This window comes from Hemicordylus capensis, chromosome 2 (assembly GCF_027244095.1).
Source record: "Hemicordylus capensis ecotype Gifberg chromosome 2, rHemCap1.1.pri, whole genome shotgun sequence".
Taxonomy (NCBI): domain Eukaryota; kingdom Metazoa; phylum Chordata; class Lepidosauria; order Squamata; family Cordylidae; genus Hemicordylus; species Hemicordylus capensis.
This window is the reverse complement of record NC_069658.1, coordinates 35,354,641-35,382,593: the sequence shown is the minus strand read 5'-3', so window position 1 is coordinate 35,382,593 and position 27,953 is coordinate 35,354,641. Positions and strand designations below refer to the sequence as shown.

Here is a 27,953-nt window from a genome sequence, read left to right as displayed (position 1 = left end):
GGCCTCCGAACCAGTTCAGAACCGGACCAGTGGTCCGGCACTGAGAAGTTGCGTAAATACGAGCATGCATGCGCCCATTGTGGCGCGCGCGCCGGGTGCATGCATGCTCATATTTACGCGACTTCCGGGCAACAACGGGGGCAGGGGCGGCAGGGAGGAACGCTGCCGCCCCCCAAACTTCAATCCTAAATGCAGAACCGGAGGGGGAAGAGCGGCGGGAGGGGTAAGTACTACTCCCCCGCCCTTAAAGGTAGTCCCCCCTCAGTGCCGGACCGCACCGCAGTGGTTCCGTGCGCACCACTAATCCATACCCAGCACAGCAACCCTCTAGTGGCTGTTGCTGGTGTCTATCTTATGTTTCTTTTTTAAGATTGTGAGCTCTTTGGGGACAGGGAGCCATTTATTTATATTAATGTTAAATCTTTGGGAACTTTTGTTGAAAAACAGTACAGCATGGGCAGTACTCTTTGGCTTATAATAATTTTCAGTTTTTTTAGCCTTTAAAATACTCTTTAATTTAAATGAATATTCGAACTGCCTACATTTCCTTGTGAAGTTTTTTGCATTTACAAGAATTGGAATAAATACGCTGCTGCTTGTAGCACTACCGCCGGTTCTCTCCGGGGCCTTGCTGCTTCTGGGTCTTCCACAGTGTTATCATCAATATCTTCTGTACCCTTAGTACTGCACATTAATTATATTAGCTGCTGTCATTCTCCAGCCTTATTTCCAGGAGAATTCCAACAGAATACTGACCACAGAAGAGATCATTAGCATTATTTATTTATTTATTTATTTAAATGTTATTCAATTTTCAAAACAATCTTAAACAGCACACAACCAATCTCAGCCTGCTCTCTTATTCCCATCCCTCCTGCTTATTCACATTTGAAATGTATCCTGATGTATCCTAAAGCTACCGAATATAAGCAAAGTAAAGTTCTAGATGGCGGTCTTCCAAATTTCCTGTGACATTTCCCAGGAGTAGCAATTCTGCATAATCTAGTGGCAAACAAATAAGCATTTCACTTCAAGTGAAATAATGGCCCTCCATTGTGCAACTCCAATTTGTGAAATTTCATGTGTTTGTGCAAGAAAGCGCTTGTACAATTATGTGCATGCTCTGTTAGAAGAAAACCCTTTTAGTGCAAACGTCTGCAGAGTCCATTAAGCCCATAAAAGTCAGTGGTTTAGATACATCTAATGCTAAGTAGGAGAAAAGACAAACTCTCTTTTCAACTCTGCAAAGAGTGCATTGAAGAGGTGAATGACATCGAAGGGGCAATCTTCATTCTTTCCAATGATGAAAGTGGCTGACATACCCCACAAGCTTCTGTTTGTCTTGTAACAGAGCATGAACATAATTGTGCAAGCGCGTTCTTGCACAAACACATGAAATTTCACAAATGGAGTTGCACAATGGATGGCCATTATTTTCAATGTCCTTCACGCAACCCCTTTGCATAACTGAGTACACATCATTACAAGGCAAATGGAAGCCTGCATAGCATGTCAGTCACTGGCTTTATTGTGAACAAGCTTGTTTCCAGTGAAATGGGTGAAGACATTATCCTTGTGTTGAATGAAGTTTTGCAATCAAGCTTTTGAATTCTTTTTTTTAAATTATAAATTTATTGAAATAACAAAAAGCAGAACAAGGTATAGTTACAACTCTTGAAACATAAAGCAGAGTAAAAACTATAAAGCAAGTCAGAAACTGTAAAAGAAAAAAAAATTAATTTACACCATCCGCTGGCCTACATTCAAGAATAATTACAATAAATGTACCGAACAACCTACAAATAGAACCCTGATCTCGAAAATAAATGATGACTTTGTCGAGTATTAAAGTTAATAAAAGGAACCCAAACCAGCATAAATGACTCTATAAAGGTATTATTCATATAAGCAGTGACTTTAGAGATAGAGGCATAATCCAATAATTTAAGAAACCAATCATCTAAAGATGGGATCATTGAACTATGCCAATTAGTAGCACAGAGAATCCTAGAAGCAGTAATCATATATAAAGATAGCTCATTAAACTTGGTAGAAATATACGGCCTAGTCATAATTAAAAGGAAAAGTTCTGGCAGAAAGGGAAATTTAATTTCCAGAATTTGCTCCATTTTTGAGAGAATTTGCTTCCAAAACAATTGGGCTTTGTTGCAAGTCCACCACATATGATAGAATGTCCCCACTTGTTGGTCACATTTCCAACATTCCTTTGGGAAACGGTTGTCAATCTTGTTAATGGGGTTATGTACCACCTAAAAAGCATCTTATACCAGTTTTCCCCTAAGTTATTACTCGAAGTAAATTTAATATTAATATACGATATATCTATCGTCCTGTTAATATTCTGCATCCATTTTATCATACATTCTTTAATCTGCTCAGTTTCTGTCTCATATTTCAATAACAACTTGTATATCACACTCAACATATGGTCTATCTTTCGATTTATTAGGTCTTCAAAATCAGTTAATTCTCTGAGGTCCCCCCGCCCCCCTTGCCTTTGTAATTCTTTCTGCACAACTAAGCTGATCTGAAGATATTGGCACCATGGAGGTTGTTGGGCCAACTGTTCTGACAACGTATGAAAAGATTTCACCTTTGACTTGTCCTTTGACTTAAACAGAATTAAACTCTGTAAAGTATATGAGTTCTCTCTCCATAATTTATATCTGTGAGACATTTCTTCCTCATAGAATTAAATGTTCAAAATAGATGCTAAAGGGGGACTGGAAGCAGCGGGTGATCACGCCTCTAGGCATGACCCTCTATATTATTTATTTATTTGTTTGTTTGTTTGTCTATTTATTTATTTATTTATTTGATTTCTATACGGCCCTCCCAAAAATGGCTCAGAGCAGTTTACACAGAGAAATAATCAATAAATAAGTTGGATCCCTGTCCCCAAAGGGCTCACAATCTAAAGAGAAACACAAGATAGACGCCAGCAACAGTCACTGGAGGTACTGTGCTGGGGGTGGATAGGGCCAGTTACTCTCCCCCTGCTCAATAAAGAGAATCATCACGTTAAAAGGTGCCTCTTTGCCAAGTTAGCAGGGGTGTGATATCCATTCCATGTTTCAGTACCTAAGTGAGGGAATTCTCCTTGCTGAAAACCATAAGACCACTATAGAGTCAATATACAGAATATTGGAACTGGACATGAGAAACTGCAGTTCAGATCTCAGCTCAGCATTTAGGACTCATTGCTGGCCTTAGATGAGGCATCATCCCTTTCCTCCCTATCTGTGGAAACAGAAGTTAAGATAGCTACATTTATGACAGTAGAGAACTGTGAAGCAAAACAGAAGCTGAAATAAATACTACATAGACAGGAATCAATGAGAACTCCCCCACCCAGGGGAAAGAGCAGCTGGGGCAAAGTCTCCCCACCTTCTACTGCAATCCCAATCTGCAAGGTGGAGTGAGATCCAGCTATTCACTAAAGAAAAAACGTCAGTGCTAATGATGCTAGCAGAAATATCACATGTAATCTGGCCCAAGGAGAATGAGGATAGAGACTCATAAAATCAAGTTATCAGTCTGTATCTCCCCCTGTGATGGTCTTTATCCAGTTGATATAGTCCTTTGTAAGCTGAGTGTAGATGCCAGGGTATTTACTATCACCACACTTTGGACCACCGAAGGAGACAATGCCTCTTTGTTCTCCGTCACACATCAAAGGACCACCAGAGTCCCCCTGGAGAAAAAGTAAGCCAGATGTTAACATTCACAGAAGCCAATATATGCCACCTTCTCTCCTGCTGTTGCAACAATTTCCAAATGTGATAGTCTTTAAAGTACTACAAGACATGTTGTTGTTCTCACTGTTGCAAAAATATGGGGACTTTTGGACAATTAATCTCTTGCATAGATTTGCCCTGTTCAGGCATTATGTTGTATAAGTATCTGTACACAAGTACCTGTTTTTCTGTGAATGACTATACATGCACTCATTTTAGAAGCAAACCTGGCTACAGGCCCCTCAACTGCAGGAGACAGGTTGGAAGTGTACTGGTGCGTATAAGTTGAGCATAATGTGTGAATGTATATGTCTCCTGCCTAGGATTCCCAGCACTCCAGGATTGGCCTGGAATCTCCAGGAATTGATATGAATCTCCAGATGACTAGTGAAAGCGATCCTAGAGATGGCCTGATGTTGTGAAAAATATTGGAAAAAATACTTGATGGGGGAAATCTCCATGAACAGTTTCGATCAGAGTTGGCAAGCAATTCACACCTCTTCCAATCAAATTTTCACAAGGTGGCTAACAAAAATAAAGCTATTAAATTAACACCACAAGAATACAATGAAATTTAACCAGGATGCTCTCTTCTTTCAAAATGTTCGGTCAAAAGGACAGGCTTTTTGAGATAAAGTGCAAATATATATTTATTTTAATACATTTAAATACATTAAAAGGTATTTGATTCATCTGGCCCACATGTGAGGTGGGAGGGGGGTGCAAGAACAGGTGAACCTGTCACCTTCACCCACCCAGAACACTTGCTCCATCTCTAACATCCTCAGATAGCCATGGGGTGTGAGAAGGCCCATTTGTATAATACTGTCCCCATCCACTTGATTAGGAAAGGGATGTGTCAAGAGCACACTTGTCATGAGATCCTCTATGGGTTCCTGGTACATGGTACATGCTTTTACTGCGGGGGGGGGGGGCAGGACTGCTCAGCCTAGTAGCCCCTTCCTTTAAACAAGTATATGGACTGTTTGCTGGTGTCCCCCTTGTGCCCTTCTCTTTTTAGATTGTGACCCCTTTGAGGACAGAAAACATTACTTATTTTGCTACCTAGACCACTTTGAGAACTTTGTTGTTGTTGAAAAGTGGTTTATAAATGTATAAATAAATACATAAGTGTGTGTGTGTGTGTGTGTGTGTGTGTGTGTGTGTGTGTGTGTGTGTGTGTGTGTGTAGAGAGAGAGAGAGAGAGCGCAAAGGGGCCATTCAGATGACCAATCCCCCATATGATTCTGCAGACAGCAACTGTATTGTCCAAAGTGGTCCAGCTGGGCTGTGGATAGAAACTGATGGAGAGTTGAGAGTGAGGGGAAAGCCAGGAGCCAGAACCAGGGAGTCAATCCTGGGGTCAGGAGCAAGAGGCAAGCCAAGTCAGAACCAAAAAGTCAGAACTGAGGAGTCAGAACCAAGTCAGGAGTCACAGCCTCCAAGGAGAACTTGTTGCCCAGATGAAGTCCCAGCTCAAATAGGAAGCCTTTTATCATCCTTTGTGTTCACAGGGATACAATTGATAACCTGTGTGGGCGAGGTCAATCCAGAGCCTGAGACACACTGGCTGCATTCACACATACCATGAAAATGGAGGTCCCTTCACCTCTGGTTTCAGAAACTGTATGTCTGAATGTGGGCAACAGCAGTTTTGTAAATGGACCCGTGGTTTTCTTCCCTGAACTGCCTTTTGTACCTTCCATTTGTAGTGAGTTTCGCTGCCTTTAATTCCAGTTCCGCAGTGCCAGCATTGATTCCAAACGCTGGCACTTCAGTTTCCCCCTTAAGCAACCGGAGTTGAGGAAGGAAGCTCCTCCCTCACTCCAGCTGCTATTGGCTGCCAGGGCTGTCCTTCATTAAAGAAGGAAGACCTGGCATACAGTTCCCCCTCCTTTTTGCAGTCAGACTGCAGAGAGGGAGCTCTCTACTTTGTCCAAATGTGGACAGGAGAGCAGGGGGAGGGGAGAGCGGAACCATGGGACCATTGGACTGTTCTGCGTTATGTAGAAAGGCAGCCAGTGAAAGTGGATTCTCACTCATTTCCAACCATAGAATCAACTCTCACTCATCTCCTGCCATAGAATCCACTCTCAGAAGAACATCTCAGACATTGAAACAACAAAACCAAGTGCCCCATGGGCTTGTGGGTGGTTGGCACCCTATGTGCACTACACCACAACCCGCTCTGGGCCACCCCAGTCCCCCGCCCAAGTTGAGTTATGGGGCTGCTGAAATTCCCATTATTCCCTATGAGGGAAAAGCTTAACGACGTGAAAACTTCAACAATTTGTTAAAAAATCACCCCTTTGCCCAATTTCTTTGAAATTTGGGTGGTAGCTTCCTTCTACCCACCACATCCCTCTCTGGGTCACCCTGGTGCCCCCCCCCAAGCAAATTTATAATGCTGCTGAAATCCCCATTATTTCCTATGGGAAAAAGCTTAAAGACGTGTAAACTTCAACAATTTTTTTAAAATCATCCCTTTGCCCATTTTCTTTGAAATTTTGGTGGTAGCTTCCTTCCAAGGGGGCACTACCATCCACCCCACTTATTTGTCCCCAGAACCCCTTTTTTTGCCCTTGAATCAATTCAGAAGATTTGGGTACAAATTGAATCTGGGGTGATTCGGGGGGTGGGCAGATTTGGACCAAAAACCATTCCAGGCTGGTTCTATTTGAGTACAAATCAATTTAAAAAAAAAAAAAAATTCATGCACATCCCTAGCATAGGTATGATCCAGGAAGGCTATTTTAGGGTTCAAACCAAAAATTCTCCAAAAAGAATTTCAGGATTCCTTCCAAAGAGAAACACTGGAGAGTTTTATTCTTATCTCCTTAATTTCCTATACTTCTAATTAAAAAAAATGTTTACTGGGAAAGAAGTGATGTGAAGTCTGGTGAATGTCTACTGAAGAATGGCATTGCTGTGAAATTTGAGGGTAACATTTATCTCCCATCCCCAAATTAAAAATTCTGGGGTTTCAGATTTTCTCCATTACTATTTGTAGACAAATTATTACACAGGCACAATAATGCCTGTGTAGTTAAGGTGAGTATAAAAACTGCATCCTATCATTATAACAAATAATCAGCATAGTTTTCCCTAAGTGGACAGGAAAATGGTAGACTTTACATCCTTCTCCCATGTACTGTAAGTCACAGGACACACAATGTGGAGATGACTCGCTCAGAGGAGGAGCAGGAGCACAATCCAGCTGAGATCCCTAACCTGGCCCTGGAAAATGTCCCCTAGATCCAGCAGAATCTGAGCAGCCTGTACTTTTTGGTCCTGCTGCAGTTGTCCCCTTGGAAGAGCCCTGGATAACTCTGGACTCAGTGTGCTCCAGTGAGGCTCCTGTCCTATACAGAGAACCCCCTACATTTCCCCCAGGAGCCTCTCCTGTTCCTAGGATCCCTTCCATCACCTGCAGGAACCCAGGAGCAGGGGTCAAACTCCAGCACTGGAGGCAAAGTGCTTGCCTGGTTGCTCAGAGTCTCCTCATTCCTTTTGCTATGTAAATCACTTTGATAATTTTTCTGTTACAAAGCAGCATATCAATATTCTATATCATCATCATCATCATCATCATCATCATCATCATCACCATCCTGATAAATGCAATATTCTATTTGTAGGACATTTAAATTAACTTTACCTGCAAAAGCATGAGGTCATTCTCAAATGTTTTCACTTTATAGCCTGGGTAAACAAACACTTCAGAAATGCCAATAATCTGTTTTTCTTTCTCTTTTTTAGACAGTGAGTGAGCTCCAAGAACAATGTCTGTTTCTTTGCTCCTGAGAAGGGAGACAGCACTGATGATAAATTCATCACATTGACATTAGCTTTGCATTGTGCTGCACGTTTAACTTTGCACACTGCTCTGCAGCTTGCATGTGTATACAATCTATATATTTAATTCTCTAAGGCATACCCGTGGCTAATCCTGTGTGTGGCAGCTCTCGCGTGAGTTTGTGAGCAAAAGCATGATTGGGAGGAGGAGCCTGTGAGAGCAGAAGCACCATGGTGATTGGGCAGTGGGGATTCCATATGCATATAGGGAGGAGGAGCCAGTGATGGTTAAGGTCAGTTGGAATGCAACTGTTACTGGTTGGAAGATGTTCTTGATTGTAGAGGAGAGAAATCTATCTATCTATCTATCTATCTATCTATCTATCTATCTATCTATCTATCTATCTATCTATCTATCTGGATAGTGGACAGGGGTCTGCAAAGAGAGGGGTCGTGAGTGAGGAAAGATCCCCTTGAGGAGAAGGAGGCTGCTGCTGTGTGAATTAGGTGAGGAAACAAGATCTGTTAACTCAGGAAGGGAGGGAGGGAGGGGGAGGAGAGAGGGAGAGAGAGAGAGAGAGAGAGAGAGAAGACAGACAGAGGGGGAAAGCAAGTGGAAGAGAGAGAAAGAGAGAGAAAGGGAGGGGAACAGAGAAAGAAGGAAGGATGAGGGATGGGCCCGAGCCTGTCAGTGTCCTGAGGGGAACGAGTGGCCATGGAGCCAACAGCAAGGAAGGGCCCAGTCAACCAGTGGTGCTGTTTGGGCCATTGGTGAAAGGGGGCAGGCAGGCAAGGGATGAGCCCGGGCCTCTCAGTGGCCTGAGGGGAAGAAGCAGCCATGGCGGTGGCAGCAACGAGGAAGGGCCAGGTCAACTGCTGCGGCGGCTGCCCCTATGGGGAGGAGCAAGAACGGGGCTCGGGTGAGGAGGTCTCTGGGGATAGGGGGTGGCAGTGTGGCTGATAGGTGCCACCAACACTGCAGCCGCAACCAAGAGGGGTGAGGGGGATGGAGGAAAGGGATGGAGGAGTGACCAAGAGGGGTGAGGAGGATGGAAGCATCCAGATAGAGGAGGAGGAGCAGGAGCAGGAGCAGGAGTGCAGCTCAGCTGAGGGTGGAGAGATCTCTCAGGTGAGAGGGGCTGTGGCAGGGGATGAAGGGAGCAATCAAGTACTAGCACACAGATACTCTGTGTGGGTTGATAGTATATTATAATTGGTCATTCATTCTGAAAGGTACACTCACTCTAGAGCATAGAGCCTTGCCTACAGCTCCTGGCGCTTTTTAGTTAGGAAAGGAGGAGACTATAGGGAGACATAATCCAGGTGTATAAAATTATACATGGAAGCTATTCCTACTGTCAATGGAAAGCGGGCTAAGGGAGGCTAGCCCACTTTCCCTTGATCGGTTAGCCCACCTAATCCCCCCTCCTCTTAAAAGAGGTTTACGGAGTGAATGCTCCATTAACCTTTTTTTTTTTGCTCGTGTGCTGTTGCAGCATGTGGCGACACATGAGTAGACCCCCGACTGGGAGGCTACAGCTAGCCTCCTGACCCAAAGGTCTCTCCAGAATGCCCCATATGCTTGCACGGAGCATCCTGGGACTTCCAGGGGCTGGGCAGCCCCTGATCCCGCAGTCCCCACTGGCTCTGTGATGGAGCTAGTAGTCATGTAGGTGGCCAATTCGGCCGCCAAGGACTTGCAGACTGATCATCGGATCGTATGAAATGCCTCATGGAGTAGAGAGAGTGGGCAGAGATACATTTTTCTTCCTCTCTCACAACACTAGAAAAAGTGTCATCCCATGTAACTGAAGCCAGGAAATTTAGGACTGACAAAAGGAAGTATTTATTCACACAGTGCACAATTAATCTATGGAATTCTTTGCTGGAGGGTGTGGTGATGTCCACTAGCTTGGATGGCTTCAAAAGGGGCTGAGACAAATTCAGAGAGGACGGGACAGGTCTATCAATGGCAACTAGTTTGGTGGCTATAGGCTACCTCTAGCCTCAGAGGCAAGGTACCAGTTGCAGGGGAGCAACAGCAGGAGAGATGACATGCCCTCAGCAGTTGCCTGTCGGCTTCCCAGAAGCATCTGGTGGGCCCCTGTCTGAAACAGGATGCTCGACTAGATCCAGCAGGGTCTGATCCAACATGGCTGATCCAGCAGGGCTGGTATTATTTTCTTATGGCATTCTGCAGCAGCCCCTTTGCACTACATTGTCAGAGCAGCCCTGGTGGGTAACCCACATTGATGGAGTGAACATAGGAATATAGGAAGCTGCCGTTTACCAAGTCACACCATTGGTCCATCTAGCTCAGTATTGTCTTCAGAGACTGGCAGTGGCTTCTCCAAGGTTCCAGGCAAGAGCCTCTCTTAGCCCTAACTTGGAGATGCCAGGGAGGGAATCTGGGACCTTCTACAAAAAAGCATACAGATGCTCTTCCCAGAGAAGCCCTATTCCCTAAGGGGAATGTCTTAAATTGCTCACAGGGGAATGTCTTAAATTGCTCACAGGGGAATGTCTTAAATTGCTCACAGGGAAATTGCTAAGCAGGGTGGACCCTGCTTAACAAAGGGGACAATTCATGCTTGCCACCACAAGACCAGCCTCTCTACTCCTTTTTAGTTTTCATTGATAGTTTTGTTGTGATTGCTGCTTTTATTTGCTATTATTTGCTATTTACCCTGCTAACTTGGCAAAGAGGCACCTTTTCATTCATTCATTCATTTATTCAATTTCTATACCGCCCTTCCAAAAATGGCTCAGGGCGGTTTACACAGAGAAATAATAAATAATGTGGTAAATAATAATAAATAATGTAATAAACAATGAAATAATCACCTTTTACCGTGGTGATTCTCTTTATTTAGCAGGGGGAGAGTAACTGGCCTATCCACCCCCAGCACAGTACCTCCAGTGACAGTTGCTGATGTCTGTCTGATGTTTCTTTTTAGATTGAGAGCCCTTTGGGGACAGGGATCCATCTTATTTATTTGATATTTCTCTGTTTAAACTGCCCTGAGCCATTTTTGGAAGGACAGTATAGAAATCGAATAGATAGATAGATATTATAGGGTTCTATTTGGCAGGTCCCTAACATCCATACTGACCTTGCTACGCCCTCTCATCTAGCCATGGCCACATTGAGCCAATGCCTCACTGCACCTAGGTCATATGGGTGGGGCCTGGCCCATGCCCCTCCCCTGCCCTGTTGTTAGGAGGCCATTAGTACAGCCAGGGGAGGTGAAGTGGGAGGACACTGGCTACCTGTTCCAACAAGAGATCTCTTGCTCACTAAGATGGGGGAAAGAACAAGCCTGAACCCACACCTAAAAACCAGAAGAGATCCATGTAATGTGGATACCAATAGCAGGTAGGGCTGTGCACAAAACTGGCTGGCATGGTTCGGTTCGGGTCTGAACCAGACCCTATCAGGACCAGACCAGTTCGGTTTTGCCCCCCATCGAACCCCGCTTGGTTTGGTTTGGTTTGGGCGGGGTTCATGAGTCAATTTTTTAAAAAGTATTTACCCCCTCTGGTGCGCTTCTCCGAGGCCAGGGGTGTGTCTGCGGAGGTTCCCCCTCCCCCTGCTGGCCTTCCTTGTGGTGTTGTTTGGCCCTTTCTGAGCCTTTCTCCCTCATGGTGGCCATTTTGTAGGCCACCACACGTGTGCAATGGGCCTCTGTGTGGCCAGGGTCATGAACTGGGCATGCCCAGCATGTGTGGCAGCCTCCAAAATGGCAGCCACAATGCGGGAAAGGGCTGGAAACGGCCAAGGAACACCCGAACCAGGTGATTTTTCCCACAAGGAAGGACGGGGAGAGGAACCACCATGGACTTCCCCCCACAGCTCCGGAGAAGCCCCACAGAGGAGGTAAGTACTACAATAAATAATTGCTTTAAAAAATGATGTGTAAACCCCCCAAACAGTTGGGGGGCAGGGTTCGGCCCGGGGTTGGACCAAACAGGCGGTGGTTGGGTTTGACCCCCAACTGTCAAACTGAACTGGTTTGACATCAAACCCATAAGTAAAAACCCCAAAGGGCTCACAATCTAAAAAGAAACGTAAGGTAGACACCAGCAACAGCCACTGGCGGGATGCCGTGATGGGGCCGGAGAGGGCCAGTTGCTCTCCCCCTGCTACATATAAGGGAATCACCACTTTAAAAGGTGTCTCTTTGCTCAGTAAGCAGAGATAAGGGGTAAAAGGCCTGGGCACCTGTGTGGTCTGAGGCACACACTTGCATCACCCAGGGCATCATGCTCCATGCCCCACTGCCCGGGGTCAAATCCCACTCCCTGACTCATCACTCCCTGCCATTGCTGCCCATTACCATTCCCCATTCACTTAGCACAGTGCCAGGAGGCTGGAGAGGTTCTTTTCTCTCTCATTCACTCCGAGTGAGTGTGAGAGAAAAGCACCCATCCAGCTTCCTAGCACAGCAGTAGCCAGCTGGGAGGCTGTGATGGGCAGGAGGCAGTGAGCAGCCAGGCAGGGGAGGAAATTACTCCTGGTGCGGGGGGGGGGGCGGACAGGATTCCCACGACTCAGTGCCCCAGGGTGCAGGCACTGCCTGAGGCCATCACCTGGCTTTGCCTCATTGGCCAGCTCCCCCAGGATACCGGACAGACCTTTGCAAACAAGAAAAGGAATATTTCTTCAGACTTACGGAAAACAATGGGCAGCCGTTAGCACCCAGTTGTCTTTGATCAAAGTCCCTCCACATGATAGTTTTTTCCTATTGACGAGGGCAGCCATAAAAGGTCTTGAGTGGGGCACGGATTCTTTTCCCCAACATACATCTGACTGACACACATTTCAGAAAACTTTTATTTTAAAAATTACAAAAATTACAAAAATTACCAAAAATTTCAAAATGCACTACATACTTAGGTTTTTCCTCACAACAACCCTGTGAAGTTGGCTTGTATATCAAACATCAGAATTATGATGCAATGATGATTATTATGCCCCTCCCTCACGCCCTGGTTCTGTTCCTGACTTTCCCTTGTGAGTGACTGTATTTTAACAAAACGAAAACCAAGGACTCCAAAGTAATTCGAGGGACTAGGGTGATAGTGCTAAAGACTCCTTATTCTCCCGCTGTTAAAGAAAGACTCCCCTTTTCCAAAACCGCGTGCTATTTACACCAGAAAAGGTTTCAAATGGAGGGGGAAGCATTTATGCATTTATGCTTTGTTTTATGTTATGATTTCAAAGTTAGAAAAACTATAAAAGGGCAATTTTAGAGAAGATATGCACTGCCTTAGTTGCAAATTCTGCTTTTTTGAGATTCCCTGCAATTGAATAAAGCGATAATATACACTTTTGCTATTTAAATTTGTTGGAAAGTATTTATGACAATAAAAAATGAAATGGCATTTCAGATGCAACATTGGTTGCCTAAGACCACTCAGATTTAACTAATCTTCATCACATTGACAAAAAGAGCAATTAAAATTAAAATCCATGACTAAAACCAAACCACTTTGGGGTTGTTTTTAATGAAAGGTGGTATATAAATTTAACAATAAATGTTTAGAAGTATATACTTTCACCCCCTGCCCAACCTACAATTAATTCCAGCTTATTTTCAAAGGGCCAAGTTTTATTTACAAATTGCTTGGCAGCACCAATGTTTAAGTAATCGCTAATTGCTCCTAATGATAGTTTTACTTATTGTTAAATTTATATACCACCTTTCATTAAAACATTCTCTGTTCATCTGATTTTCAGTCTGGTTAATTAAATTGGTGGAGGTTTAGACTTTCCTGATGGGCTGAAACAGCTAATCCATTTTGATGATGACATATAATTAAATTAGCTTGCTTTACATAGTGAAAAAGTCCAGGAAGGGAGAGATGGGGGGGATGTGGAACCCAAGGTTCCACATCCCCCCATCTCCCCCTCCCTGAACCTTTTCAGTTAAAACGTGGTTAGATTATAGGGTAGGGGTGTGCACCGGACTGCGGACCTGCAGTTCGGCACTGGGGTGGGGGGTTCCATTAAGGGTGGGGGGGGCTTTACTCACCCCTCCCGCGCTTTGCTGCTTTGGCACCATAATTCGTTTAAAAAATGCACTGCAGAATCGCTCTCCGCCCGCTCACTGCTCCGGGGCTCCTTCTTGTCTTCAAAATCGGGCAGCAGGATACTTCCCTGCCGCCCCCGAAGCCCCCTCAAGCCATTTTAGCTCTTTAAATCTCGCCCCGGACCAAGTCCTATAGCGCTCAGGCAGGCGGCGGGGAGACGTCCATCCATCCGCCCGCCCCCTTCCCTGCCTTCTGCGAAGTGCAGGGAGCCTTCTGCGCGTGCGTGCACACTACTATTATAGGGGAGGAAGGACTTGAATGAGCAAAAAGGGGAACTGGTTCGGGCATTCAGGAAGTTGTTCAGAAGAGGGAGTTGTTCAGGAAGTTTGCTCTGGTGCGTGTCCTCCTCTCGACGCATGCACGACTGGTGGCGGGGCGGCGGGGTGCGCCAGGGAGTGAGAGTCAGAGACTTGGACCTAGAAGACGCCGTAGCGCCCAGTGCTGGATAAGCAATGCCGGGGGGGGGTGCGCGCCGGGACCGGGGGAGGGGGACTGTTCTGCAAAATAATAATAATAATAATAATAATAATAATAATAATAATAATAATAATAATAATAAAATAAATTTTTTTACCGGCAAATCGGCGGGGGCACTTTTTGGCGCCCCCTGCCAGGTGGCGCCCGGGGCACGTGCCCCCCCGCCCCCCTATAGTTACGCCTATGCCTGGCAATGTCCAGAAGATGTTTGTTTCATATCAGGTGTGGATCTGACTCGGACAAAAGAAGATCCTGACCTATTTCTCTGGGGAGAATTGGAACTCACCTGCTGGGAGTTTCCCACACAGCTGGCTTTACTGTGGGTTATCTGCGAGGCTTTACTACAAACTCAAAGTTATCCCTAAAATCTGACACAAAAAGTGAATATTTTAATACCAGATATAAATTGGGCTATACTCTAATGTGCACTGAAAAACCCGAATTTTGTGTGAAGTGCTCCCCAATAGCACACAGGGGTAAATCTGCCCAATAAGTGAATGCACACCCTCCATTCTGGAGGAGATGCGAGCTAAAGGGCTTTAAATGCCCTGTGTACAAAACTTCCTGTAGGATCATCAGATTTTGGCTACCTATGTGGATATTTCCAAAGATCCTTGGTGGTTGCCAGTCTGTACTCCTACTACTTAAGAATTAAAATACTAGCAGTTAAGTAGCGATTAAAACCACAGACATTTCTGTTAGGCAATGAAAATATTATCACACTAGGCGAGCTTTTCCATATAAACCTTTTCTTTTTGTGGTTCCATATAAACCTTTTTCTTCTGTGCTGCCACTATAGTCAATCAAGTCACAGAGTCCTTTGGGATAGGTTGGTGCATGTGTGTCTGTCTCTCTGTGCTGCCGCTTTAGTCAGTCACAGAGTGCTTCTTTCTATTTTGGAGAAATACAAAGAAAAGTCTCATACAGCAGACATTATTTTATTTATTTATTTACATTTTCTATCCCGCTCTTCCTCCAAGGAGCCCAGAGTGGTGTACTACTTACTTAAATTTCTCCTCACAACAACTCTGTGAAGTAGCTTAGGCTGAGAGAGAAGTGACTGGCCCAGAGTCACCCAGCAAGTCTCATGGCTGAATGGGGATTTGAACTCAGGTCTCCCTGGTCCTAGTCCAGCACTCTAACCACTACATCATGCTGGCAAAGCATTGCATTTACTTTCATCACATTATCAGCATCAGCAAGCATCACAATGTTCATTTTTTTAACATTTCACATTTGTAACCTTTATTCCAGCATCAAGCCTTTTTAAAAAAAACGGCTGAACACACAGGAGAAGCAGCAGGCTGGTCAGCTAGGCTAAGGAAGGGCGTAAATCCTGGAGAATGGCAGCTCCACTGGGAAAGTGGAGTCAATGGTGGAGGATAGGGGCAAAGGATGATGGAACAGGCAATGAATGGAGCTCTCTCTTCACCTACACATGCAGCAGTAAGGAGGAAATGGTGCCCTATAATAGCATATATATTCCTGGTGCAAACTCAGTGCTCTCTTTCTGGAAACGGGAAATAGAGCCATCAATTCAACAAAGGCAGTTATGTCTAAACTCCAACTAGTTTCCTTTCCAATGCAAATCTGAAGTTTAAAAATCTGTCAATCGGGATGTCTTCCTGTATCATGTTACCTCCCAAACCCCCACCCTCCCCATATTCCACTTATATACTTCCCAGTGTGTTAATAGCAAGTGTATGCTCAAAGTCATCCCAAAAACCTGACACAAAAAGTGGATTTTTAAAATCCCAGATATAAATCAGGTTACACTCTAATGCATAGTGAAAGACCCAAATTTTGTGTGAAGTGCTCCCCAATAGCACACAGGGGTAAATCTGCCCAATAAGTGAATGCACACCCTCCATTCTGGAGGAGATGTGAGCTAAAGGGCTTTAAATGCCCTGTGTACAAAACTTCCTGTAGGATCATCAGATTTTGGCTACCTATGTGGATATTTCCAAAGAAGATCCTTGGTGGTTGCCAGTCTGTACTCCTACTACTTAAGAATTAAAATACTAGCAGTTAAGTAGCGATTAAAACCACAGACATTTCTGTTAGGCAATGAAAATATTATCACACTATATATATTTATAACTAATTTGCACTGAGGAAATCTGTCTTTATTCCTCCTTATATCTGTTGGTCTGCCTGTCAGCCTACTCTAAGGACTGTTTGGAAGAATAAGAGCTGAGAGTGTCACTGTATATACTTCTGACCCCTCATGTGCACACACTTTCCCTTCAGAAATGGACATCAGGAAGTTTTTAACAAAGTGAAAATTAGATGAGGAGGAAACATCACTTCCATCAGGGGCAGAGCTATAATGGGATAGATGGGTTCAATGAACATGAACCGCCCAGCTCCTGGGAGCCACCTGGCTTGCACCTTATCCCTCCCTCACCTCAAACCACCTCCTTCCCAGACGGTTTTGTTATCCACTGCATGTTTTCTTTGATCTCTCCCTGAGTGAGGGAGTGAATGAAGAAAACATCCAGCCGACAATGAAGCCAGCTGGGAAATGAGCTCCAGAGGGCTACACAAGTCATTCCAGCATCTGCATGTGTCATCCCTGCATGTGTCATCCCATACAAAGGGCATGCGCAGCACCCAAAAGAGTCCATGCAGCCTTCTGAAGCTCCCTGAAGCCATTCAGTGCATGGCTGGTATGTACATGGGTCTGCTGGAGAGAGTGGTGAACATGAGGCCACTCTCCCATAGCTATGCACTTGACTTCCACTAAACAAGCAGTTCTTTTTGCCCTGACATTGACAGTAACAACCTGTACAGTGGAAAAGCCTTTCTGTACAATGAGGAGGGTGAGAAAACGGTTGAGATCACCAGTGACAGATAGCTGCTTATCTGGACTTTGCATGATGAGTATTCATTGCAAAGATTAATGATAGATGTACAAACGAATTCAAAAAATAATAGGAAAATCTGCGCAAAATCACAGACATTTCCAGTTCATAAACATTGGTTAGCTGTTCTCACACTTTATGCTTAGATCTAATTTTGTGATGGAAATGTTGATTTAGTGCCAAATTCTACTTTATCAATTATCCAGCGTGCATCAGCAATGATGTCTCTTGTTCCTTGGTCTTCTCTGAAACCAGCTTGAACTTCCCACATTTCTCTTTCCACGTAGGGCTCTAATCTACATTGGATGATCCTGAGCATTATTTTGCTAGCATGTGAAATTAAGGATATTGTGCGATGGTTTGTGCAATCTGTTAAGTCTCCTTTCTTTGATACAGGTTTGTAGACTGACCTCTTCCAATCTGTTGGCCACTGTGTCATTCTCCAAATTTGCTGGCATAGTCTGGTTAGAGTCAAATTTTCCCATTAAAATTATTTTTTTAAAGTAGTGTGGGCAAGGTCTCAAGCTTGCCTGTGAGAATGGCATGTTTCTATCGTCCATGGTTTAGTCTGTGTCATGAACCTGAGCCTGACACCTCATCATCAGAGACAAATTTATTTATTTATTTATTTATTTGATTTGATTTGATTTGATTTGATTTGATTTGATTTCTCTACCTCCCTTCCAAAAGTGGCTGGAGATGAAGATCCAGAATGAGTTGCAGACTCTCTTGTAGTACCAGCGCTTCCCATGTCCAAGGAGCCGACAAACATAGAATTACCATTATCGGAGTGTGAGGAAGAGGATTCTGGGGAGCTGGCTCTGTGAAATACAGTCTTGTAGGAAGAGCCATCACCTCCACCACGCACAGAAGATACCCCTCTGCCCATCTCCTCTGACTCCAAGAACTCCTTGGAACTCATCACCAGTATTAGAGGAATCATCACCTTGCTGGAATTGCTTACAGTTAAGAAATAGGCCAGCAGTAGTTCTAGTACTGCTGTCTCTGGAAATAGAGGAAGGAGCCTGAGACTGGGATATTGGGGCAGACCTATTTAAGGAATCCATCTGGAAGGAGCAGTTACAGAAGCAACATTGTTGCCTGTCTCTCAGCCTGATCATTGCATATTACCTTGCTCCCTCACAGGCGCGTAACAAGGATCGGGCAAGGGGAGACAGTTGTCTAGGGGCCCCACTGCCTGGAGGGGCCCCCCAGAGGCACCTCACGTGACTCCCCATTGCCCCCTGCCCAGCCCCAAGGCCCCTCAGCCACTTGCCCTGTTCGCCGTCTCTCCAGCTTGTTCTCCTGGCCGGCAATCGAGCAGCAGACAAGCTGCAAAGAGCTCCTTTTCTCCCGCCTCTCAGCTGATCGGTGGGTGGGCGGGGCTTCCACGGAGGCCTCCGTGTAGGCCTCTGTGAAGCCTGAACTCCAGTAGGGCCCAAGCCAGCCAGGAAGGAGGAGGCAGCCAGAGTGGCCACCACTGTTCTCTGCAGCAGAAGAGCCCTTGCTGCCCTGCCCAGCCCAGCATTTGCCAGGTAGAGTGTGAACTCCTTTTTGTGGTTACCTTCCCCACCCCGCCCCCCGTCCTGGATATATAGGCATCTGCTTGCCATAGGGCTTTGATATGGGGGTGGGGAGGGACTGAGAAGTCTCTGAATATTTATTTTTAAACAGCTTGGAAAATTTGCTGGCTTAAAAAAACTATCTAAAAAGGCCTATAAGTGGCTTGTTTCATGGCAGAAAATTACAAAAACTTCTGGAAGAAACAGTATTATATTTATTTTATTCATTCATTCATTTATAAATGCACTTATGCTCAAGTTGTTTTGCAACCCAGAAGGTCTGAGTGAGAACTGTGAAGCATGTCTTGTGCTTTTATTTTATTTTATTTTTCTTGTGTGTGAACTGCTCCCCAATAACTTGCAGGGACTTCAGGGTCAATCTGGCCAACATGTGAATGCAGCACCTCCATTCCAGAGGAGATGTGTGTTAAAGGGCTTTAAAAGCCTCCTGTGAAAAACCTCCTGGAATCGAACTTGACTGAATTTGTTCAGAATTCTGGGAAAACAAACATAGGTTCACCCTGCATGGTTGAAAGTCTCCTTTGCTAATCTGCAGCGAGGGGCCCATTTTAATCATTCATCTTTTTAGTGTGTTCTAGGCATTAAAAGTAAAACAAATGTATAGTACTCAATGTATATCACTATATATTGTGACGTGTGCGTGTGTGTATTCAGTGAAATGTATTTCCAGGCAGCATACTTATTTTGGAATATCAGACTTAAATCCTTGGGGGCCTGGGGTGTGCGGAGGCCCTGGACTTTGAGTGTGTGTGTGTGGGGGGGCATTTTAAAATCTCGTCTCTGGGCCCACTCCAACCTTGCTACGCCCCTGCTCCCTCATAGAACTGATCTCATGGCTTGACCTTAGCTTGTTACCTGATCTGTTATTTTGCTCTTGTGTGAACTCGAACTTTTGGTTTCTGACCTCAGATTGTGTGACCTCACCTAGACCTGTGTTATCTTGCTTTCATAGAGACTTGACCACCTGGATTCTGACCTTGGCTTGGTAGACCAACACAACGTAGCCCAGTGGTACACAGCAGTCTGGAAGTTTCATGTCAATGAGTGAGCGAGTGAGACCCAAGCAGCTCTCTCTCTGAGGTATGCACAGCCGTGGTTAGGCAACTGCTGGTATCCTTTCAGGGTTTCTCCTCCTTCTTCCTGGTTTGAGGATCCACCTCCAACAGAGCTCCAGGCCTGAGTTGCCAGACTCCTGGCATGGCGTCAGCATGCCATCAGGGCTGCATCCAATGGCTGTGATCTGGAAGGGGGCATGTTGAGCATGATCATGCATTTTAAGTAGGGATCATTCACCCTTGCCAGTGGATGGATAATATTTAAACCCATCACATCACACCACTTTCCTGCAGCCCACAAAAGATGCCACATCAAAGCAGTCCCATGTTTGGAAAGGAGAGGGATGTGGGGCTCATGCTGCCAATAGGACTCCTGTTGGATCTGCATGCATTCCTTCAAGATAGGAGGGTCATGGACCTGTCCATGGAGTGCTCGGCCTGTCCTCCAATCCCCTTCCTGTGAACTTGCCCCATGGGGTCACCATGGCACACAGTGTAAGGCTTCATATTCAGGTGGCCCTGGGTGGTAGTAGCTCAGAGTTGTCAGTGATACAGACCTCTCCCCCATTCAAATTTCTCAGGCTGTGATTGGCATCTTACCACATGGAGATCTTTGGCCACGGGGAATCATGGGTGAGGGGATGACCTGTGTATGGAGGCTGTGGGCGACCTGCACACCCATTTTAGATGAGCAATAGAAAGCCTCCAAGGGATGCTGGGGAAGCCCTTGAAATTCTGAAAACCTCAGCTATGCTCCATTTCAAGATATTTTTTTGTACTGAGACAGAAAAGAAGCTAATTCACACTGTTTGAGCATTGGGCCAAGGCCACTGCCAGACTATTTTGCGCCCTAGGCAAACACAATGACACTCTACACTCTGCGCCCCTCTGAGGTCTGCACCCTCGGTGGCTGCCTAGTTGGCCTAATGGTAGCACTGGCCCTGTATAGGGCAGGACTGCCTTGCCATGTGCCTCTGACTGCTCCCAGTCAGCTTTCTCCTGCAGTCTGCTTGCTGTCTCCTGTTCCAGCTCTGCTCCTGTCTCTGAGATGTTTCTCCAACTCTCTGACTCTTATCGTTCTCCTCTCTGAGTTTTATTTCTACTGACACCTTTGCTGCATCCAAGCCTCCTTTTATTCACTCCCCCCTCTGATTTTTCTCAACAAACCAATCAAAACAAATTTGTTCCCTTCATGTTTTAAAACATACCCAGTCAAATCAAACCCTCTCTTCCCTCCAAAAAGTAAACAGCAAAACTCTTTCTCCTCCCAAACCAAACCACAGAATAGGAGCTGTGAACCTTTGACCCCTGCGCAGCTTCTTCATATGTAGAAGCAGTAAGCAAAAACTAAAATTTGCTTAAAATTAAAATTTGAAAGGCGGTTCAGCCTCATTCCTTCACACTCAGTCGGGATAAAGTTGGGACAAAATAACTTTATTTGGTCTCAGGAGCTCTGGAACACAACTTGGACTCAAGAAAGATCCCTCAACAGGAGCTGCTTGTGTATTTCTTTCCCTTCCTTTTATGAGCAAAACAGAAAAGCTATCTTTCTGTGGTGTTTTTCACATAGCAGGCTTTACTGCAAGTTCGAAGTTGCTCTAAAAAACTGATGCAAAAAGTGGATTTTTTTTTTTTTACCCTGGATATGAAGTGGGCTAAACTCTAATGCACAATGAAAAACCCGAATTGTGTGTGCAGTGCTCCCCAATAGCTCTCAGAGACTTCGTGGTAAATCTGGCCGATATGTGAACGCACACCCTCCATTCCAGTGGAGATGCAAGCTAAATGCCTTGTGTGGAAAACGCCTGTGTTTCTCACCCTCAAAACAGAAAGAAAAAGAAGATCCTGACATCATAGAATTTACCATGTTTGTATGAATTTCTTAGGTTACTCTCTACCGGAATATATACCGGCTGACAAACTGTGCAACGATCCATCTGCCTTTTATGGCACACACATGCAGTTGTCCAAGAATTCTCTTGTTCAAGACTTAAGAATTATGCAAATGCAGTTGTGCAAGGGATGGTCATTGGACTTAACGGGCATCCATTACACCTGTGTTTGTGCAATTCTTACATCTTTCACAAAAACACTCTTGTGCAAATGCATGCCCATTGCATTATAAGGCAGGTGGAACATTGCACAGTATATCATTTATGTTTTGCAGAATCTTGCTGGAGGTAATCAGATTATTGCACAGCCAGTTGATGGAATATTGGAAAAGGAGTTGTAAGACAAGAGTTTAGCCTCTATTCCTCCCCCCGCCATCTGTGGAAATGGTTGCTACTTGTCTGACAGTGCAGTTACAGAGAATGAGATAAACATAAACGAAAGCACAAGATAAAGGAGATCAAGAAATGATCTCTATGAGTTTTCTTTCATGGTTTCCTTGATCCTTAAGAGATAATCAAAGGAGACAATGACTCTTTTTCCCATCACGTATCAAAGGACTACCAGAGTCACCCTGGAGAGAGAAAAAGAAGTGAGAGATGCGCCATTATCATTCCTTGGCCATTTTTAGTCAGAATACAGTATTGCAAAATTATTATCTGAAAAATATCTGGTCTTGTGGTAACAATCATGACTTGTCCACTTAGCTAAGCAGGGTCCACCCTGGTTGCATCTGAATGGGAGACTTGATGTGAGAGCACTGTAAGATATTCCCCTCAGGGGATGGAGCCGCTCTTGGAAGAGCAGAAGGTTCCAGGTTCCCTCTCTGGCTTCTCCAGGATAGGGCTGAGAGATATTCCTGCCTGCAACCTTGGAGAAGCCGCTGCCTGTTGGTGAAGACAATACTGAGCTAGATGGACCTATGGTCTGACTCGGTATTTGGCAGCTTCCTATGTTCCTATGTTGTTCCTATGTAATGCATAGCCCTTAGATGCAAATCATATGAATATAGATTAGAATTCCACAGTGTAAGCAGGGCTCCATGATAGAATCATTTTAATGAAGAGACTAATGAACTAAAGTTTCAGTTGATTAATCAGTGGAGACTCAATTCTGATCAGTAAGAGTGAGTTTTAATTAATTGGTGGGGTGGCACGTTGGTTCTTTGCTTTATGCAGGGGAGGCTACTTAACTTGGTGTGTGTTACTATAACAAGAAATGAGAGACTATTGAACAACAAATGGAAGCTCTTGTTTGTTGAGTTGTACATTATCTTACATTTACTTCAATATCTGAAGAGAATGCATGAGAATTTGATGAAATGCAAATCATAGCAGTTAGGACTAGGACCGGGAAGACCTGAGGTTGAATCCCCATTCATCCATGAAACTCACTGGGGGACTCACTGGGGCCAGTCATGTGTCTCTCAGGGTTGTTGTGAAGATAACCTACCTCACAGGGTTGTTGTGAAGATAAAAATAAGCATGTACACCACTCTGAGCTCCTGGGAGCTCCTGGGAGCAGGATATAAATGTAAAAAATAAATGAAATGAAATAATCAGTTGGAGCTTGAATTTTGCTTCTGAAGGGGTGCAGGATAGGGAAGTGCATGAGCTGCTCAGGCAGCTGCCAGCGGGGTGGGGAGTAGCTCCTTAAAGAGCAAGTAAGCAGCTCCTTACCTGCTTGTTCCTGCCCCACCGCTTTCCCAATGCCAGTGCCCGCTTTCTAGGAAGCAGCACATGCTACCTTTTGGAGATCGGGTGCCCCCGCTGCAAATGCAGCAGGGCAAGAACCAGCAGGTCAGGAGCTGCTTACCTGCTTTTTAAGGGAGCTGCTCCCTGCCCTGCTGAGCTGGTTTGAACGCTGGTGCCCGATCCAGTTTGGCATTTCCCAGCAGAGAAGACTTCGAACTGGCTTGTGCACATCCCTAGTGCAGAACTAATACAGAAATACTTACTCTAGCAGAATCCTTCTCTCCATTCTCGTCTCCTGCGCACAGCATATTTTTTGTCACATAATTTGGTTTATTATAGTGATTCTTATCATTGCAGAAACTTCTGTCAAAGATGGTGACATTCACTTCACGCAGAGTATCAGATGTCTCTCCATTGCCTGTAGCTCCCCATCCAGCAACTAGACACTGAGTTCCTGCCTGGACATCACTGGAAGTCTTAGTGCTGGGAAGCTGAATGGTTTTCACAGTTTTTGTGATCTTTGCATTTTTATTAAGCTGGAGGAATATTAAAGCAAAACAGTTGGTTCATAGATATAAAGGACAGCCACAGATTTTGATTCCCACTTTTTATTGTACAATACATGTTTATTACTATAAAATAACTCTGTTATATGAGCTTGGTTTCTGCTGATGGTTGGGATTTTTTTGGCAGAAATACACCAGGCCTTTTGCAGATGAGAAATCTTATTGGTAGTTTCCAGGGCAGCCCTGGAAAAAGCCTGGTTTGGGGTTGTCACCAAAGGAGCTGGGGGCAACTGCAACCAGGCCTCTCCTGAGGAGCCCAATAGGCAGCAGGGTTCATGGAGAAGAAGGAGTTCTCTTAACTATCATGGACCCAAGACATTCAGGACTTTAGACGTAGATAATAACCAGCACTTTATATTTCACTTGGAAACTTATTGGCAGCCAGTATAGTTCCTTTAGAATGGGAGTAATATGGTATCTTTGGGTAGCCCTGGAGACCAAACTGGCTGCTCCATTCGGTACTAACTAGGGGTGTGCAATTTGGGTTTTCGGTGATTCGGTTTGGGACCTGAACCGAATCACCCCCGTTCTGTTTTGTGCCCGAATATGGGCCACCCGAATCATCTCCGATTCGGTTCAGATTTGGATTAATCCGAATCTGAATCGATTCGGGGGGAAAATGGGTCCCATGGGGCAAAATAGTGGGGTGGGGTGGTAGTGCCCAATGGGTGGAGGCTACCACCCAAATTTCAGGGGGATTGGGCAAAGGGCTGTTTTTTGGGGAATTTCTGAAGTTTTCATGTCTTTGGGGCAGATTGGGGCAGAAAGTGGGATCTGGGCCAAAAGAGAGGGGTGGGGTGGTAGTGCCTAATGGGTGGAGGCTGCCACCCCAATTTCAGGGGGATTGGGCCAAGGGCTGATTTTAGGGCAATTTCTGAAGTTTTTGTGACTTTGGGGCAGATTGGGGCAGAAAGTGGGATCTGGGCCAAAAGAGAGGGGTGAGGTGGTATTGCCTAATGGGTGGAGGCTACCACCCCAATTGCAGATTGATTGGGTAGAGGGCTGATTTTTGGGGAATTTCTGGAGTTTATGCATTTTTAAGGTTTTTCCCCATTAGGTAGAGTGTGGGGTGTATTGCTTCACGTTGGGGGAAAAGGGGTGGCCTAGAGTGGTGTGCGGTTGGTGGTAGTGCCAGGTAGGGGCAAGGGAGCTACCTGAATTTTTTCAAATGATTTGGGCAGAAGGCTGATTCTGCCCAAACCTCCAACTTTGAAGAGTGATGCATGGATGATGATGGCAGAGAACAACGGCAGCACGCATGTTTCGGGACATTACTTTTCCGCAACCTGTGGCATGTGATCACTGCATCTATGTATAGGCAAGCAATCTTCAAATAAAATGCTGACAACTCTCAAACATGACCCAATCTTCATTGGAAAAATAAACATACACACACACACGCACAGAAACAGTGAATTGCACCTGTCCTTTCCTTTCCCAGGCCCCACACGACCACACCACACCACACCACAACACCACACCACGAAGAGGTCTCACTCTCTGCAACAAAGCAAACTAGAATTGGCAGGCTTTTTCGGACTGCATTCCAATGCATACCGCTGAGACTGGGGAGAAAGACTGTGCAATCACATGACACATTACTAGTCGTATACCTTTATTCCCTGTGTGTGCGGGTGTGCTCGCTCTGCGAGAGGGTTAGGGCTGAAAAACTGGCTGTGTCACCTCAGGTTGCAATGTGTGCTCTCTCTGTCTGCGCGAGACAGACATTTGTGTGAGGGCTGCACCAGCATCAAGCTCATCATTGGCGACACAGTTTTTTTTTGGGGGGGGGGTGTGCATGTGTGTATGTGCTGCCGCATCAGGCACAGCAGTACTCGTCATGGCCAGAAAAAACAGGCAGCAGCAGAGCAGACCATGTCACTCACCAACAACCTATAGTTTAGTAGCCCAAACCACATTTTTGGATTTGAACAGAGAAGAGCATGAAGATTAAGAAAGAACACCAGACCAGCAATCCAGAATCAGAAATAAATAGTCACATCACATTGAGAAATGCATCAGACAGACATTTAGATTTCAGCTTCAATGCAATTGTTCATGGGAGGAAGCAAGCAATGACAGTTTTTAAGCAGACAAGCCAAAGCTAGCAATTAGCAAGCCCTCTCAGTGACAGTGTGTGCCCCCCCACCCATATGTGTGTGTGTGTGTTTCTGTGAGAGAGAGAGACATGTGATCCACACGAGCGCACGCCATTGCGCAGAGGTACTCACTGCTCTCCCCCAGGGATGTTCCTTCCAATATTGACTGTGCCCCCCACACACGCACATGCAGCAGCCTGTCTCTGAGGTTGTGGATGGATGGTGCACTGCCCTCCGGCCCAGTCTTCAGCACTGGGCAAGTGGGTGCTCCTGCAAAAGGGAGGGGTCCACCACAGATTTCTTCTGCAGAGACAGCAACTACAGCTCCAATTGTCCCTAGTCTCGATGGTGGCCAGCCATCGAGACAGTGGGAAATGGGAGTTGTAGTCTCTCTCTGCCACATCTGTGATAACCCCTCCCTGATGCTGGGAGCACTCACTTGCCCCAGGCCTGATTGCCAGGACAGAAGCAGTCCACCATCCCAGGCTGACAGTGCAGCGGTGCCTGTGTATGCATGTGTGTCTGGATGTGCCAGCAGCACTAAGGGGCAGGGAGGGATGGACTGTGACACATCTTCTGGCCGGGATGAACTGCCGTGGCGTGGAAGGTGCTGCATAGGGGGGGTGACGCGAGTCACTCGCCCTCCACGGCCAGTTTGGGGTAGCCCAGCAGGGGGAGGTTTTCCTTCAAGAAGACGAGCTGCTAGACCAACTCAGCATCCAGGTGTGAGCGCAGAGGAGTCACCACGTCCCCGGCCATGGAGAACAACCTCTCGCTCGAGACGCTGATTGGCGGGCAAGAGAGGCACCGCACAGCAACGTTCACCAAGTCCGGCCAGACTTTGCGACGCATTGCCCCAAAGGGTAACGGCTCACTCTCCTCGTCTTCCGCTGCCTCCTCCAGGTACTGCAGAACAGTCTGCTCAGCATGGCTGGGGCGAGGGACAGGCTCCTCCCGTCTCCCCGGCATGAGACCAGCATAGCCCCTGATCCACCGGGTGGCGGTTCGAGGTTGCACTGGCTGCTCTGCTGGTGACACTGCCGGAGAAACCACGCCGCTGGACTGGGAAGAAGTGGGGGGGGGTGGCAGTGCTGCTGCTGCTGGGGGTGGTATGCGCACTGCCAGGCTGCAGCCCAGACCCCTCCTCCTGGCCGCCTGCTGCATCACCTAGTCCTAGCCTCCTTTCCTCTTCACGCTTCACGTGTTCGACCAGGAGGCCCCTCCACTTGGGCAGCTTGCCAGTAGGCACAGCGCTGCCCTTAATCCTTGGGTCACAAATGCATGCCAGGACATGCCATGCAGATGCACCCCATGGTCTCTTGAGCCGCTCAACTACCCCAGTCCTCAACCGACCTGCCAGGGCAATTGCAACCCCAGTGGTCAGAGTGGTCTGGAGATCGCTCATTGCCTTCTCCAGGAGAATAGCAGCGGGCAAAGCCTGGTTCAGCGTGGCGGTCTGAGTACACAAGTCGTTCGCTGCAGAATAGAATGGCTCGAGTACTAAGACCAGCTCGCGAATGATCGGCCAGTCATCATAGAGAGACTTGCACAATTCCAAGCAACCATGCGTCCCCAGGCTGTTGAGTGCTCCCTCTTGCTCATGCATGCGCCGGAGCAAGAGAAAAGTGGAGTTCCACCGGGTAGGAACATCCTGGGGGATTAGGTGTTCAGGCAGGCCCAGCTCAATCTGCTTGGCCTTGAGCTGGCGCCTTGCCTTTTCACTCTGGTGGAAGTGGCCCGCTACCTTGCGGCAACGCTCCACAAGGGCGGCCACGGGAGCAGCAGGATCCGGACCTGAGCAGCAGGATCCGGACCTGAACTAGAACCACGCACACGCTGGGGCTCCGGCTTGGCCTTCGATGTCTGTTTGAGGCCAAGTGCATCCTTCACTACCAGGTTCAAGTTGTGCACAGCGCAAGCGATGTTCACACCGTAAACCTGCCTAGCTGCCTTGGTGATGTTAGCTGTGTTGTCCGTCACCATGAAGCCTTGGCAGAGGTTTGGCTCCCCGGCCAGCCAACCCTCCACCTGTCGGTCCATGATGGCAGCCAACTCATCTGACGTGTGGCCTGTATCCAT

The 27,953-nt window shown here is 46.1% G+C and overlaps 1 protein-coding gene across 1 annotated transcript; it reads right to left on the bottom strand.

Annotated features, from left to right (window-relative positions):
* Nucleotides 1–1,623: 1,623 nt before the first annotated feature.
* On the bottom strand, nucleotides 1,624–27,953 carry LOC128341827 (granzyme A-like). The gene is made up of 3 exons (XM_053288396.1): nucleotides 27,708–27,953; nucleotides 23,473–23,745; nucleotides 1,624–3,715 (listed from the first exon to the last, which is right to left on the bottom strand). Exons 1-3 carry the CDS (start codon nucleotides 27,951–27,953, stop codon nucleotides 3,554–3,556), a joined length of 681 nt encoding a protein of 226 aa, XP_053144371.1. The 3' UTR covers nucleotides 1,624–3,553.

Bases quoted from the DNA above. Each gene is read 5' to 3' on its own strand.
- LOC128341827 (XM_053288396.1), bottom strand. From the start codon at position 27,953: ATGGATACAGGCCACACGTCAGATGAGTTGGCTGCCATCATGGACCGA. The intron at 23,746-27,707 runs GTGCGTGGTTCT...ATATTCCTCCAG, and splicing joins CCAAGCCGGAGCCCCAGCGT to CTTAATAAAAATGCAAAGAT. The intron at 3,716-23,472 runs GTAAGTATTTCT...CTTTTTCTCCAG, and splicing joins GAGAGAAGGATTCTGCTAGA to GGGGACTCTGGTGGTCCTTT.